General features: G+C 31.4%; 3 protein-coding genes across 9 annotated transcripts; 1 reads left to right on the forward strand and 2 right to left on the reverse strand.

Moving 5' to 3' along the window:
* Nucleotides 1-1,371: 1,371 nt before the first annotated feature.
* LOC140835006 (agamous-like MADS-box protein AGL11) lies at nt 1,372-3,695 on the reverse strand. Of its 3 annotated transcripts, none has more exons than XM_073200272.1 (7): nt 3,317-3,695; nt 3,067-3,207; nt 2,812-2,911; nt 2,541-2,582; nt 2,367-2,408; nt 2,176-2,252; nt 1,375-1,649 (listed from the first exon to the last, which is right to left on the reverse strand). In XM_073200272.1, the coding sequence occupies exons 1-6, from the start codon at nt 3,496-3,498 to the stop codon at nt 2,187-2,189; spliced, it is 573 nt and encodes a 190-aa protein (XP_073056373.1). In that variant the 5' UTR covers nt 3,499-3,695; the 3' UTR covers nt 1,375-1,649; nt 2,176-2,186. The 3 variants fall into 3 exon arrangements, with proteins under 3 accessions (XP_073056375.1, XP_073056373.1, XP_073056374.1); XM_073200273.1 differs by lacking the exon at nt 1,375-1,649 and adding an exon at nt 2,029-2,066; XM_073200274.1 differs by lacking the exons at nt 2,367-2,408; nt 2,541-2,582 and having other exon boundaries at nt 1,372-1,649.
* Nucleotides 3,696-6,980: 3,285 nt separating this feature from the next.
* LOC140835005 (cytochrome P450 94B3-like) lies at nt 6,981-8,694 on the reverse strand. The gene has a single exon (XM_073200271.1). The coding sequence runs from the start codon at nt 8,673-8,675 to the stop codon at nt 7,164-7,166; it is 1,512 nt and encodes a 503-aa protein (XP_073056372.1). The 5' UTR covers nt 8,676-8,694; the 3' UTR covers nt 6,981-7,163.
* A 5,383-nt stretch (nt 8,695-14,077) lies between these two features.
* Nucleotides 14,078-16,650, forward strand: LOC140835008 (mitochondrial pyruvate carrier 1-like). Of its 5 annotated transcripts, XM_073200278.1 has the most exons (6): nt 14,132-14,218; nt 15,197-15,240; nt 15,360-15,476; nt 15,561-15,615; nt 15,686-15,821; nt 16,331-16,650. In XM_073200278.1, the coding sequence occupies exons 3-6, from the start codon at nt 15,384-15,386 to the stop codon at nt 16,530-16,532; spliced, it is 486 nt and encodes a 161-aa protein (XP_073056379.1). In that variant the 5' UTR covers nt 14,132-14,218; nt 15,197-15,240; nt 15,360-15,383; the 3' UTR covers nt 16,533-16,650. The 5 variants fall into 5 exon arrangements, with proteins under 5 accessions (XP_073056378.1, XP_073056382.1, XP_073056381.1 ...); XM_073200277.1 differs by lacking the exon at nt 15,197-15,240 and having other exon boundaries at nt 14,078-14,218; XM_073200281.1 differs by lacking the exon at nt 15,197-15,240 and having other exon boundaries at nt 14,078-14,218; nt 16,357-16,650.
* The last annotated feature ends 191 nt before the right edge of the window (nt 16,651-16,841 follow it).

The following is a 16,841-nucleotide window of genomic DNA, read 5'->3' on the forward strand; positions in this document are numbered from 1 at the left end:
AATCATATGCAAAACTAAAATATAAATAAATATCTTTTTATATATTCAAATAAAAGTACATATAAAAAAACCATTAAACTTATCAGAAATGTCAAAATCAAGTGCATAAATGTTCAAACGTTGGAAGCACACAAATCGGGACATTGAGCAAGATTCACATATCGTTGTGCCAGTGCTCCGGCGGCCACATGCAACCTTTTTTTTATCGGGAAATTTGGCTTCAGTCTCCAGCCGCTTTTTTTCTTTGTTTTCAGTCCCTAGGTACTTTTTTAGTACCACATTTCCACATGAAGTGTACCACATTTCCACATGAAGTGTACCACATTTCCACATGAAGTGTACCACATTTTGTATGAAATAGTACCACAATTTTGTGGGTAGGGAGTGAATGCAAAAAAATATTATGATTGGGGATTTTTAAATAACTTTCCCTTTTTTTATCTGGGATTTGTTTTTTTTTCTCTTCATATTTCACAACTTTCATATCGAACATTTTTCCGAATTATTAACGAATCAGTACTAGATTTTGAAAAACAGAAAATGATTATTAAAGTTTCTTCGATCGTCCGACAACATCACATTCGAGTTCCAACTATATATTTACTGTATTATATTTTGTCACTATATTAAAAATATATATAGTTATATATATGTTTTATTTTTTAGTTGTAATTTTATTAATATATGATACTATTATATCGATAAATAAAAAAATTATTATTTTATTATATATCTGTAAATTAATATAAAATATATTATATTTGAGTATATAATTTATTTCTTGAGATATATTTATATTAATTAAAATTTTAATATAAAGATTATGATAATTATTTACCATAATATATATTTTTAAAAATAATCAATAAACATGTGTGTGTAATTGAATTTAACAAAAATAAATGGGCTTAAAAACGATTTAGGTAAAGGGTAAAATAGATTTTTAGTTATATCGTGAATCAATTAAATTATTTACAATAATTCATATAACAACATATCTTTTTATTAATAGTTCGTGTATCGAAATATTTTTACTTTATTATAAAACATCAATATCATATTTTATTTATATTTTAGTTGATTTAAATTAATGAACAGTAATATTTATTTCCTTAATTAGGAAAATTATCATAAAAATTATGTCAATAAATCTATAACCAACCTATAACTTTCATTGCCCGATCGATTGAGATACAACAAACAAGTCCATTCAGATGGAGACGAGACAAATGCTGAATTGATTTTTTTATTTTTTCAAATATAATTTTAATTTCTGATGATCTTCTATATTCATTCAAATTATGAGAAAATCATTTAATTTCCCCCAGACGGCAATATTACTAAATATCAATTATTTTGTAAATTAAATATTTTTACGCGTTTAGAACTAAATTTATTCGTTCAATTTTGACAGCAATATTTGAACAAGTCAAATAAAAAATCAATCCACATAACACAAATATTTTAAAGTTCGAAAAATCAACATTAATCCCCACAGGCGAAGATGGTTCCATGAAGCTTAAAAATCAAAATTAAAACGAACACCAAATGTTATAGAGATTAAAGAAAAAATAAAAACCAAGCTACTCCAAGCTTTAACCGAAACAGCGGGACAAACCTTCATCCATGACGAATTCTTCGATTCAATCCTTCAAAGCAAGCAAGAAAATGAAAACCACAAACGGATCAGACCCATGTATATGATCTACCAACAATTTTAATTTTTCTTTCCAATCGTCGCGCTTCGCGCTGTTTTTTTTTCCTTGTGAAAGAAAAAGTGTCTTGCAAGAGTTTTTTGCATTTCTAGAATATTGAGTTGAATAATTGTTTTGTTGCTCCAAATTTCGGCTACATAGATTTGCATTATTGTGTTTTGGTTATTTTTGTTATTGATATTTTAGGATGTAATTTATTTGTTAAAGAATATGATTTTTCTTTTCTTAACTAGTATTGGTTTTGTAAGCTCAATTTCTTTTCTACTGATTATTTTGCTTTGAGACATTACATAAGTGTGTTTACTTGTATATAATTATTCTGTTATATATCGTCACAAGGCGTTGCAACATCTGAAATACAAAAAATTCTTACTATTATGTTAAACAAATTTCTTTCACCTCGTAATCTTCATACGATATAATTATTTGTGTATACTAAAATTGAATTAATGCTATTCACCTTTTCCATGCTCAAGTCACATTTGCTTCGAAAACGCTTGAGCTTGTGTTGCTTTCTTGAAGCTCATTTTGCTTAACCTTCAAAAAAATGAAAAACAAGAAACAGAAACCTAAATGCTTTAAAAAAAAATATTGGTCACCATTAAAGGACAACTACGATCTTAAATCATATATATAACTGTAAATGCCCACTTTCTTTTGGAGATGAGTGTTCTCTTCTTGAAGATCTCTATACTGCACAAACAAAATAAATTAAAATATGAATTTTTAATAATATTTTAATAATCGACCCTTTAGTTTTGTTGCTACGTACTGAATTAAATATTTAATTTCCCTTTCAAGAAAAGATCTAATAATGAATCTTACCCTTCTCTTGAGGTAGTTTATTTGTTCTGAAACGATACGCCTCTGTGAAATTTAAGACATCCGTTGATTAATTTATTTGTTCAGTCATCAGTGATCTAATTTATGAAGGTAATAAATAACAAAAGAATGTTTTAGTAAAATAAATTTCCTAACAAATATACGAATGTATACGTATACAACGTCAATCACTACTCGACAATGAAAATTATCAAAAACTTACAATAGTTTCTACTTGAATCATACATGTATTGTTGTTAGATATATATACTACCTTTTTCGATCGAACACGTTCGACACCAATCCTCAACTGGCGTTCCAGTTGTTTCAAGTCTTTCATGCCCAGCCCTGATAGATTTTCTCCAGCAAAATGCCTTTAGTACAATAAGAAAAAGATTACGTACACAATAAATATGAGCATGAAAATAGCAAGAACACCGATAACTAATAAAATAATTAGACGTTATAATCAGAATTATTTTGTTAATGTTGCTATAACTAATTCCTTTCTTTAATGAAGATTACACACTTGTCTCTTGCTTCCAAAGCAGCTACTGTTCTCCTCAAATCTTCAATTTCATTCCTCCATACCTCCATGGTTGTGAAGCCTTGATCACTTGTTTGAGCAATTCCTACTTCGCTTTTGTACCTAGCTATGGTCCTATGAATGCTGCATCCACAAAACAGAAAATTATTAATCAGAATCATACACGATCTAGTTCATTATACCGAGCAAGGATTGGACAAACAGAAAGGCGTGTAATTGATTAATGACATACTCATGACTAGAGAACTGATAAGCTCTGCCAGAAGGAGAGAAAATGAGGAGTGCAACCTCAGCATCACACAGAACAGATAGCTCAAAAGCTTTCTTTAGCAACCCATTCCTTCTCTTTGAGAATGTTACTTGCCTGTTTGTGGGATTCTCAATTCTTTTCAGTTCCACTTTCCCTCTCCCCATCTATGCGCGCGTCGTCTGCGGATCATAAATTCCAAGCGAAATGCTCTATTTTTGCGCACTCCCTGTGCAGCCTAGCTATCTCCGAAAGAATATATAAAAATCTTAATTATGCTGCATCTTGCTCATTGATATAAGTTGAAGATATCTTAAAAAAAATCAAGAGAAAGCACGTTCTAAATATTCTTGTTGCCACCTATATATATTGTACAAGGAGTATGTATGCGTCATGTGTGTGTGTGTGTGTGTGTTTATACATACATAAAAAATCCGATGAATATACTCTCTAAGCATAATCTACGAGTCAAATATAAATCTGTATAATACAAAAATAATAAAAATCATAAAAAAATGTAAATAATCGTTTTGTGCCACAAAACAAATCTAACAAAACAATACAAATTTTAATATTAACACATGCAAGTAATAATTATGATCAAATTAAATAAAAATCAATCGAATCGAATGGCTAAATAAGCAAATTACAAGGTTATAGAATACAAATGACCAAAAACCAAATCAATTAAAAATAAAATATAAATCGCGTCACAAAAACAGACAAGAAAAATCACATTAAATAAGAAAACAACACAATATATAATTGACATAATTTGAGAATTAACCTAAATCACCTGAGTTGAGGAAATTAACACAGAGAGTTTTTTTAAGAATAAAGACAGTTTGTTTACAAGATGAGCAAAAATACAAAAAAATTGACCGAATCAAATACACGTTTTGCGAGTCCAAAATTTAATAGCTTCTAATTAGGATTTTTTTTAAAAAAAAACTAAAAATACATTTTGATTTGCGAATTATTATTTTATCCTGTTAAGTCAAATTTAGGTGATAAAATCACATATTTAGGAATATTGTAAAAACAGATTTAATTTACAAACAGACAGGCCACTGATATATACAGAGAGAGGGATTCTCATGTTATTAATATAAGACATTTAAAAAATGCGCTGCAATAAGAAAACGAAACGTAGTTGATAGAGAAAAAGAGAGGCGTTCCAGCAGATATTCGACACCTGTTTTCAGATTTTCGTTGATGGGACATGGTGGGTTCCAAGAATACCATGAATAAAACAATCATGCATTTTTTGAATCATTTCTCCAAAACCTGGTACTAGCTCCAACGTAATCCAGCCCCTAATATTAACACATGAATCTATATAGCCACTAACTTCTTCATATTAATCTATCACAAATCATACTTTATAAAATATAACTCAGTCATGTGAGCGAGCAGCTCGTGTTTGCTCTCTCCTTGGATTAGGAATATATATATAAAAATATATATTAATAATAATATTCAAGGAATGTTAAAAAAACATCATTAATTTGTATCGCAAATTCAAGAAAAGTGCTGGCAGGCAGCCAGACACACATATTTTTGCGGTCGATCAATTTATAGTCAATAACGTTACATTTGTTGCTTTATTGGTTGGCCGACACCTTGGGCAGTGCTTCTTCTCTTTTGAACCTTTGCTTCGGCAGACAAGAAATATCATTAGTTTCACACTTTGGAATGGAAGACGAAGATTGATTGTACTGTTAAAGTGAGTGTTCAGCGAATCGATATGTGGTTTTGGTTTTATTAACTCTAATGTAAAAAAACATATATTTATTTTAATAATTACTTTATCTGTATACATATGTAAGCTGCATTGATAAATTCTTTGAATATACAATAGGTACAATGAGTTATTATCTCAATGTAAGATCATGAAACTCATTATGAAGCGTAGTGTATATTCTAAACTAATTCTTAATCGATTCAGTCGTATAAAATAAAGATAAAAGTCGCTTGAGTTTGACACTAATATTTGTGATACAAACACAATATTTCATTAGTAAGGGCATGCAGATATTCATTCATATAGAGAGACGATCATTTTATGATGCATTGAACGACTCTCTATCGATCTTTCCAAGTGGTTATCAATTATCAAGTACAATAGTATGCAATTATAGTTGTACATTGTTAGCCTTTAACCCGATACAACTTGAATGCTCTACGTACTAGCATGCACTTTGAGGATTGTGGTATTGTATTCATATATATGTTATAAAGGTTGATAACATAACAAACACACAATACAATATTTACACAAAAATATCTCCACCTCACTAAGAAAATTTTATTTAGATATCCGGTGTGATATATACGATAAATTTAGTTTTTGATCGTGGACCTGATTAAATGATTGGAGTAAGAGAGAGATCAGTTCACAAAGATTTACAAGAAAGACTGTATCCACTTAAAACCCATAATATTTGGAACGTACCGTCGTTGTATAAGTAAATGTAAATCAGATAGATCGTCTAAACACCCAATAAATGATTTAAATGATCATACATGATATGCTCAAGAACATTTTGAACGTTAAAATAAAAAATAATAATTAATCTTCTGTTGCGTCTTGGGTGCGAGAAAACAATACACACCAACACATACTCATTCATTTTAACCAAACAATTCATTTTCATGAGATAACATCCGTTATAATTATATATATATTCTGGATTTTCAATATTAACATGATACTCAGTTTCAAAATGTGGTCATAAAAAAAAATTGTTTAAATCCATATTTACGAACGGGCGAAAAGTGTATATTACCTAAAAATATATATAGTTTGCATTTGCTGAAGTTGTAATCCTGGATTTAATTTGCATTCTTTCATGAATGGAACCAAAAAAATATGTTGCCAGTTTGTGCGGGCTAGGTATGTCCAATCCGTGCTAATTAGCATTTAACTTGCAAAGGAGGCCCTTACCCCCTCACCCCTTGTTGTAGAAATTATCATTTAATGCTGGGCAGCCTAAAAATATATAGCAGAAAAATATCTGCTGAATGGATACTAAATTTTCGTAGCAAATGACCAATTTGTTTAAAACTTATTATAATTCTTGCATTGAAAATTTATTATTGTTAAATAAATATATTTTCCCCCTTTAGATGATACAAAATTATAAATGTGTTACGAATGTTGTTTTCGATTTAAAACTTATTTGTACGCCTTTAAACAAATTGGTTAATACATAGATCACTAAAAAACTATGGATCACATTATTTTCTTGCAACGTTGGGTAATTCAATCAAACATTAATGTGATTCTATAATTTTTTTATATTGCTGACATTAAATTTATTAATTACTTAAAAACATTGATTTTTATATATATAAAAAAGTCACTCTTCAAGCAAATTCCCATTTTGTGTCTTCAAAGAAAGAGAAACAAAGACGAAGAAAGAAATGCATATGTATAATAATAATAATAATAATAATAATAATAATAATAATAATAATAATAATAATATCTGAGATTATTGAAATGCAAGCAAATTCCGATTTTGTGTCACCAGAGAAAGAGAGACAAAGTCGTAGAAATCAAATGCATGTATTTGACTATTTGATTAAACAAACAATTCAAAAATTGTACAAATTTTGACCAAAGATTTCTTTCACCGCATTCTAATTAATTGCCAATGTCAACCAATACTGTTCAAGAAACAAACGGCAAATCTTTAAAAGCAAATTGTTGTCGTCATGCTTGCTTGACTGTACCCCTTAGCACATGTTGTGATTTAAATAGAATTATATAATTTTAGTAATTAATTTAATGTAATATTACAAACATAAAGATTATAATCTCTGTAGATCAATACAGTACCCTCGGACGAACCCTAACATGAAAACCTCCAGCCATGTGAGCCGTCAGCAGAGGAACAAAAATGGGTCTTTCCTGCCGAACTGGTAGAAACTCGAACCGGCTCAAGACAGAAGCAACAACATATTTCATTTGAACTAAAGCCATTTCTTTGCCGAGGCACACTCTTGGACCGGCCTGAAACACGGGGAACTTGTAAGGGCTTACTGATTTCAAAACCCCGTCCTCATGGAACCACCGGCCCGGCTTGAACTCGAATCGGTCCTCGCCCCACAACTCCTCCATCCTCCCCATTCCATATGGAAAATACGTCACCCGATCCCCCCGGTAGACAGGAGTCCCATCGGGCAAAACGTCGTCGTTTGCTGCATGCTTCGAGTCCCAAGCCACTGGTGGGTAAAGCCTCATGCATTCACACAAACATGCTTTGATGAAATTCATTTCTTTCAAGTCTTCAAAAGCCAGTTTCTTCTGGGAAATTTTGGACGAAATAATTTCCTCCACCGCTTGCTTTTCGATTCCCCGGTGACCCGTAAACATCCAGAACAGCCACGTCAAGGCGGCGGAGGTGGTGTCTCTTCCAGCCATCAGAAAACTTATAGCCATATCTCTTACCATTTCACCATCAAGACCAGCTTCCAGAAACCTCGACAAAAGATCACCACCCCCGCCATCATTATTTTTAATCTCCTCTTGCTTAGCTCGAATTATTTCATACACACAACCATGCACAATATCCACAGCCTCTTTCAAATCCTTCTCCGATCCCACATTCAAGGCTCTCTTCGATTTCCACATCGCTGAAACCGGCGCAATCCCACGCAGGGCGGATTTCTCTGAAGCAGAATCGAACGCCGCCGCAAGCGGCGGCGCTGCTCGAGAAAGATCCAAACAACAAGGGTCCGTCCCAAGTGCAACCTTACAAATGGTATCGAATCCGAACCTTTTCAAAACCTCTTGCATGTCCAAGATCGTGTCATTTTCGGCGGCATTTTCGAGAATAGGAATCAACCTAGTTTCCACCTCGTCTTCGAGAACTTTCTCCACGAATTCTCTCAGAGATCTAGCGCTGAATTCATGGCTAGCCAGCTTTCGCTGAATGCTCCATTTTTCACCATCAACATTAAAGATCCCGAGGCCAAGAAAATCACCAAGCAATTCAGTAAAAGGCTTGCCCTTTGGAAAGTTTACGAAGTTAGTTTTCAGGATATACTCAACGTTTTCCGGGTTGGCGATAACGACTATTCTCGGAGCACCGAGGCGGTGCACAACAATAGTCTGTGTTTTGGATTGGGACAGGAGCTGTGTGTACCATTCCAACAGGCGGTGGCGGTTCTGGTAGAATGAGATCAGACATTTAATGCGAGTGAGTAATGGAAGCTTGACAAAATTACTCACACAGAAGGTGAATTTTTCGAATTTCAGATAAAGTTTTCTGGACCGTATCATGCTAGAAACCAGAAGAAACCCTAGAGTGACACAAGAAAGAAGAGAGAGAATCATGGCTAAATATAAAAATGGAGAAGATTGATTTGATTTGGGTCGGAGTTTGGAGAAATTGCACTCTTATTTATTTATGGGCAGAGGAATTCAGTCACGTGTTTATTTGGTGAAAATAAAACGTGTAGTAAACCTAGTTTGATTTGATTGAAAAGGTGGGCGGATAATACGAGCGAAAGTAGGCGGGGCCCACATAATTGTCCGAATTAATTTCACTTTATTAAATATAAAGCAGGTCGACTTCCAGTATACAGATGAAATAATAATAACAAAAATACAAAAATTATTTAATACTGTAAACACGAAATCGTTGATATTTTATTTTTTTAAAGTATATACTTTAATTATTTGATTATATATTATAGTTCTTTTCGACATGCGTTGAGTTTTTGTGTAATCGATTTTATTTTAACAAATACTTTTTTTATGAAAAAAATGAATTGAAAATTGAAAACATAAGTACAATATTACATGTAGTAAGCAATGTTGTATAGGAAATTTTGGAGAATTACTCCGAATCAGATTTTTTTTTTTAAAAAATAACTCTTCCAACAAAATCTCTTAAATAACTCGTCCCAAAAAATACATGAGGTGGTTGTTTTTATTATTATTATTATTATTATTAATTGCTGCCCTTTTTATTTCTATTTAATTAATTGTTTAAGTCGAAATCACAGAGAATTATTCATATATCAATTTCTGATAATCAGCATTTGTAATCTTTAGCATAAGTACATACCTAAATATATTATGGCTTCATTAATAGAGTAATTATTGTTCTAGTACGTGGTTTTTCTCGAATTAAGTTGAATTTAACCACACAAATTTTGATTTTGTGATACAAACAACTTATCCGACCTATCCAATCCGTCCTTTGAAAATATATTATATTTATGTCAAAATGTTTTTTTTTTTTTACTTAAAATGTGACTCTCGATATATTCTATCTCATGAATATAAATTCGTAAGATCGTTTCACAACATACCTGATTACTCTTATATTATTGATCTCTAAAGAGAACGAAATTGATTTCGACAACAATCATTAGTTACTCCTGAATATATTATACATGATTCTCTAATTTGGTTGAGAAAATTGTGATCGCTAAGTGTGGAAGTCTAAAGACGCATTTATCTGATCACGTTTCGGTCATCTTAGATATTATTTTAACGTTGTTCAACTGTCTTTAACTTGCCAGCGTAGTCCTAAATTTAGGTACAGGTCGACACTTGAAAGTTTGCCCCACCCACCATATCAACTTGAAACGTGGCATCCTTTCTTCCTTTATTTTCAATATGTACATTTCCGTGTTTTTATCATATAAATAATAAGAGAATAATTACTTATAATCTACCATTCGTGTCAATAGTAAATTTATATTCTTAGTTCTACGATTTTTATATTTTTTAATTTTTTGTCTTGTTAACCATCGATTGCTTTTGTAAGTTATATACTTTTTCATCCCGATGTTATTTTTTACCAAGTTCATCATGTCTGCAAAAAATTGTTTATGTGATAGACGTGGATGTTGACATGGATTTTTAGAATGAAACTTTTATACAGGTCTTTATTTTTTAGATTATTATGTATCCTTCCAAAAATTCATATCAGCATCTCTGATCATGTCATAAACAATTTCTAACAGACTTGTTGAATAGTGTAAAAAAATGACCCCAAAAAAAACATTTACATGAAGAAAAACGCAAGTTCATTTTTAAGCGGACAAAAAGTGAAATATGCAATTATATGATAGAAAATGTATTTTTCTTTTTAAATAATAGTAAGAATATAACAATCTCGAAAAGTTTTATATATATATATATATATATATATATATATATATATATATATATAGTTACATAAGCATAAAATTAATTAAATGTGTTATATGTATATATATATATATATAGTTACATAAGCATAAAATTAATTAAATGTGTTATATGTATATGCTAAACGTATCTTATGTAACTATATATATATATATATATATATATATATATATATATATATATATATATATATATATATATAAATATATATATAGTTACATAAGCATAAAATTAATTAAATGTGTTATATGTATATGCTAAACGTTTTATCCGCCTTCAAACAAATAGTAAACTTGAAGTTATAAAGTTACAAGTCGGACTTTCTATGGGGAAATTTTCTTTTTTTTTTTAAAAGTTTAATGGCCGGAGTTGATAGTGTTGTTGCGTTAAAAAGTATTCGGCGTCCCATCAAAATTAAAGTAATATTTTATTTTTGTTTGTTAAAAATCTATTCAATATCATATAATGTAATATTTTATTTTTTGTTTTTGTAGTATCCTTTCATCTCATTATTGGTCGAAATAGTTTGTAATTGATTTCCATGGACTCAGATAATAACTTGAGTTAATCAATATCATAATCGATCACGATGTATGCGAGACCTACATCTGGTAATCCATTATATATAAACTCTGTTTTTAAATATATAAACTCCATTATATCTATCTATCAACATAATTTAGGTAGGAAAGAGCAACTCTATTTAGGATCCACCGTCATTCCGTTTTGAAGGGATAATATTAGAGTAAATATCTTGTAAGCCAACTGTTGGCTAGAAAATTTATTGAGTCATTTGTAATAAACAATCTTTATTTTAATATAATTCATTATTTCATAGTTTTTTATTTCTTTATCTGTATACTCATGTGATCAATATAAATAAAGACCTTGATTATACTCTAATACAAATGAATCGTAATTCAATGTTGAAACTCATTTATAATAGTGTATGATCTAAATTTTGTATGAACGTCATAAGTCGTCGCCGATTGAAATTTTTTAATCAGGTTAGATTAATGTCAATTTCATGCACGTGTAGTTACTCATTTACAACCTCTCCTCTTGCTTACCATTTCTTTCGTCGGTTGGCGCCATATATATATATATATATATATATATATATATATATATATATATATATATATGTGTGTGTGTGTGTGTGTGTGTGTGTGACACGTGGTCTTTTTACTTTGAGTTTTCAACATTAAATTCGGCACAAGTCAACATCGTAAGTTCTCAATGCAAGTGAAGTAGGATTTTGCCAGTCAGCACTCAACGCTTGGAGTCGTCGACATCCATCCATTCTGAATCATCGACCATTGTGTGCCGTATAAAATCATTATTGCTCCATTTCAAAGTCACAGAGATGACAATGTATATCAAATTTATTTATAAATAAAGGACAATTGTATTTTTTTTTATTTTGGTCTTTTATTGTAATCGGATTTCAGTTTTAATATACTATTTTTGTGTTTGTGTGCGTACAATTTTAGTCATTTTTATGACGTGATACTGATATAACATTGATGCGACACCAACATGTTTAATATCATATCAACACTCTCAATAAAAAATTGAATAAAATTACCCACAATCAAATTATACATGCCTAAAACTGAAATTTGATTAAATTTTTTTTCTCAAAATCACAAAGCAACAATATACACGATCCAAATTGCAATTTGCGGTATAAATCATAATTGAAATCATATATACATTCTTGACTTTTCTACAAGATTCGATTCCAAAGATGTAATCGATGCCGAAATTAAAGGTCCCCCAGCTACGAGGAACTGGCTTCTGGTCCTTCAATTCAGCCATGCATCCTCCGAAGTCTCCCACACTGAATTGAGGGTAATCACTATAATCCACTAGAAAAAAAGACTGTTGAAATAATGGACAGATAATGAAAAATATTACTGCTCGAATTCGATATGAATTGAAAAGAGGTTGAAATTGGATTAAAGAATTAATGTTCTGACTTGAATAACAAACTAATGGCAATAGAGGGAGGAGATAGTTAATAAATGTGAATTATTCTTTTGCTTAGGAATGCTTAAGCTCGTAAATATGGATTACATTTTCATAATTTTTTTTCGATCAATCTCACTCGAATGCTTCTCTAAATTTTCCCTGAAATTTGCTCCTTGACTCTCTACTCCAACTTTGTTCACAATCAACGATATTTGATGAAAATACACTAAGTTATCCATTTTGTTCGTCTCAAAGTAAGAATATACTGGTTTTATTAATTTGTTCTACAATGAGAATCAAACCGATGCTTGAGCATGAATATATAACAGAAAAAAGGTGTGTTGCGATACATGCATGATCACATCATAATATCATACACCATTAATGAACACCACTGGAGAGGTCCAAACCACCAAAATTGATCAAAGTCAAACATGCATTGAGTGTCCATACTGGCAATGCTCGGACACAGACACAGATAATCAGGAACAAATAGAATGATATTTGGGTAACTTTGACCTTTTCTAACCAAGTGAAGACAAAGCAACATTTGACTTGTGAACTATGCACCTTTCCTGTGTTTCACCCTGACACAATGGACTGTAATGGGAAAACGGGAACTGGTTAAAAGTGATTTCAGCTATGGACATCGATAATAGTTACAAAGACACTAACACAATACATGAACTTGAGCATCATTTCCAACGAATCTTTTTCCATCTGTAACTTCACATTCTTATCATCCAAGTCTGGCTGAGGATCACTCTGAAGCTGCAAAAAAATAAATAACAATTAACAGCTACAAGCTCTGAATTAATGCTGCACATTCTGATCTGCCATGTTCCATGTACGTAATTGTCTTTAAGCAAGGGACATGCACTTCCCTACGCAGCAATAAAACAGCCAAAAAATAAATAAATAAATTAGCATATTTATATTACAAGAGCCATAATATTTTAACCTAATAAGAATTGAGCTTTCTTTCTCGTTATGTCCTTAGCAAGTATTAATTCACCGGATCCTTTGAAATATCTTCAAAGCCACTCTTTCTGAACTTTTGTAGTAAAATTGCTAGCAATCTTTGCAATTCAGGAAGAACATCAGCCGGAAGCAACTTTTGAATATCATTGTTGTTAACATTTTCATAATCAATACCCGAAGGCACACCAATAGCTGCAGAAACACAAAGATACAATTATATATAATTAATATTTTTAGTATGATAAAGATGATAATCAATAATGTAACTCAACTCAATTTATAAAATCTCCTATTTATACATACATACGTACATTAAATAGCAATAAATGATATTAAGTCGATTTAATATATTTAATTAGTGACATCTAAACTAACATCTCAAATGAAATCGACCAAATTTTCTTGAAATTTGTATTTACCCAATTAATTTAAAATTATTTAATCAAAATGACCCCATGTTTTCTACAAAAATAATTACCAAATATTAGAAAATTAAAAGAATGTTTTTTTCCTTAGAAAAATAACAATTATTATTATTATTATTATTATTATTATTATTACTAAAATGATCTTAAAATAAGACAGGACAAAAATTAAGAAAATAACAATAGGTATTATATCCTGCCGCGACCACACGGTTTCATATAGTCGTCGTAGCACACGAGTATTCCCCAGGTTCTTTCGTTTTCCTATCCCCAAATCATAATATGACCGATTGATTAGTGGACGAATTTCCGATCAAATTATTCGCCTTTGCGGTAAAACTACGAACTCTGGATCATATGTTTGCGCGTTATGTGTTTTTTTTGTGTGTGGAGAAAATAGGTACTTTTAATTTTAATTTTTATAAGAGGATGCATGCTTATCACGAACTTTTAATTTTTTTTTTTTTTTCAAAAAACATTGTTGAATTTGTAAAAAATAGAGCTTTTGTTTAAAAAAATTAGAGACTGTAGCAGTTGGTATGGACTTTGGAAAATTGGGGTGGTAGTGGCTTCCGGCTAATATGTAATTTGTAAGAATTATAATGGTATGCTGGCTTTGACCTGTGTTGGAATTTATTTTTTATTTGGGTGAAAAACTGGAATTTGTTTGATCTAGTTTTCTGTTTGGAATCTTACTGTCGATAGAGCTGAGGTACTATTATGTTCACTTAGAGTTTGGTATCAAGGAATCAAAGTCTTGGAAGTAGAATAAGGAGTAATTTTATCCAAACTTGGATATATTTTTCATCTTTAACTCCTTGAACTTGATGAATTATATGGATCCAAAACGCACCATGGACATTTTTTCTGTATTCAGGTGGTCTACAAAGACGATTGATTAGTCAGTCACTTCTCTCCCTTCTCTTCCACCACCTCATCCCCTTGCTGTCTTTTTTTGTTTCTAACCCCTTTTGGTTGATTCTGTTCATGTGTTTTTGACGTGAAAATTGATTAGTTTATTTCCATGAAAAGTGAAAATCAGCAGACCCATTATTCGGTTTTAAAATATTGGCAGCAGTTAAATAGTAAAATATGAGTTTTTTGATGTTATGTTTTGAATATTTTTGGCATGTCGGGCTCTTTCAACATCCGACAAAACTCTGAATTTCTGTCTTTGTCATATTTGTTCATGTCTTGATGCTTTTTGTCATATTTTGTGGGACGTGGTAGAGAGTTTTAACATTCCATTTGACTGTGGCCATAACTTTATAACCTCGAGATAACTTATTGAATTCTCTTTTGCATGTCCAGATTTTGAAGTCTTGGCTCTTGTTTTCTTCTAACATAAGTTTCATGTGTTTTGAAAAATGGTCAAGTTCTTAAAGTGTACTCTGCCATGATTTTGTGAACATTTTAGCTTGTTTTTGCTTTACTATATCCTGATTCATTCTGACTTTTTGATTGTGTCCTGCAGATTTGTTGAGTTGTTCTCTCATTTATGGCTTCCTTCAAAGCATTTCTAAACAGTCCTGTTGGTCCCAAAACTACTCATTTTTGGGGTCCTGTAGCTAATTGGGGATTTGTTATAGCTGTATGCTTCTATGCCTAAGTTGATTTGCAAAATTATTTATTTGATGGTGAAATTTTATCTAATATTTTCTTATTGGTTTTCCAGGGGCTTGTTGATATGAAAAAACCTCCAGAAATGATATCTGGAAACATGACTGGAGGTGAAATAATGTGATTCTGACACTGCTCTGATTACATTTGTGGATGCTAACTATTATTTACATGATGCAGCCATGTGTATATATTCTGCATTGTTCATGAGGTTTGCATGGATGGTACAGCCTCGTAACTATCTTTTGCTTGCTTGTCATGCTTCAAATGAGTCGGTGCAACTTTATCAACTGTCCCGCTGGGCCAAGGGTCAAGGGTATGTGGTTTAACACTTCAGTTTGATTCCTGTGGCTCTTATGCTTTATCTCTCATCCTGCACAGATAGATCGATGTATTGCTGCCGTCGTCATTTTTCAATGTTATTTTTTCACTTCTTCAGAGAAATTAATATTTATTATTTTTCGTTAACTATTTTTAGTGTTTATACAAATTTAAATCGTCTATAACATTTAGGAAAATGTGGTTATTGGCCACTTGATGCGAGTTTCAAGGGTTAAAGCTAATTAGGAAGATTAGAATTGTAAGACAGGCAATATAAAGGGGAACCAGGAATATGTTAGTTCATAGCGATACCTCCTTTCCTTGCACGCACTTTTCTTACTGAACAAAAATTTCAAGACTATACTTTCTTTTCTTTGTCATGTACTTAGGTGTTTGAACCACATTCGATCCTTGCAATATCATAAGTCGTGTGTTTCTCATCAATTATCATTTTGGTGTGTATAATTTTACACGAGTATGTATTGTTATCCAGTTTTGTAGCAGCTTTGGAATAACAAGTACTTTTCCAGGTATCTGGAGCATAAGAAAGCTGAGCCTTCGTCTCAATGAAATATTCTGCTTTTCTATATCTTACAGCATTCAAACAAGTGCCTCCTCTCCTCTCCCACACCTAGCACCAGGAAAACAAAGAAATCCTGAAGTCTCCATGGTTTATCTTCATTTTTATGTATTTAATATATCGTGATAGCACTCTGTCGGCTCATTTTAGTCGACAGATTTTCGCAGCTTTGTTCCACACTGCCAGCATCGAGATTGGATTATGATGAAACTTGTGGGTGTTTTGTCCATTATAATCTTGACTATTGATGCACTGATTGCACATTTCTCAAATAATTCTACTCGTTAAAATGCCTTGTTCCTCGCATATCTTTGCTCCATATGCCTTGTGAACATTATAATTTTTCTTTTGGTTTTAGATGTCTTATCATCCAAATTATGTCCCGTCAATCATAATTTATAAATTATTTTACTGTTCCTACTCTTAAGATATTTT

The sequence above is a fragment of the Primulina eburnea genome, chromosome 6 (genome assembly GCF_022965805.1).
Source record: "Primulina eburnea isolate SZY01 chromosome 6, ASM2296580v1, whole genome shotgun sequence".
Classification (NCBI taxonomy): Eukaryota; Viridiplantae; Streptophyta; class Magnoliopsida; order Lamiales; family Gesneriaceae; genus Primulina; species Primulina eburnea.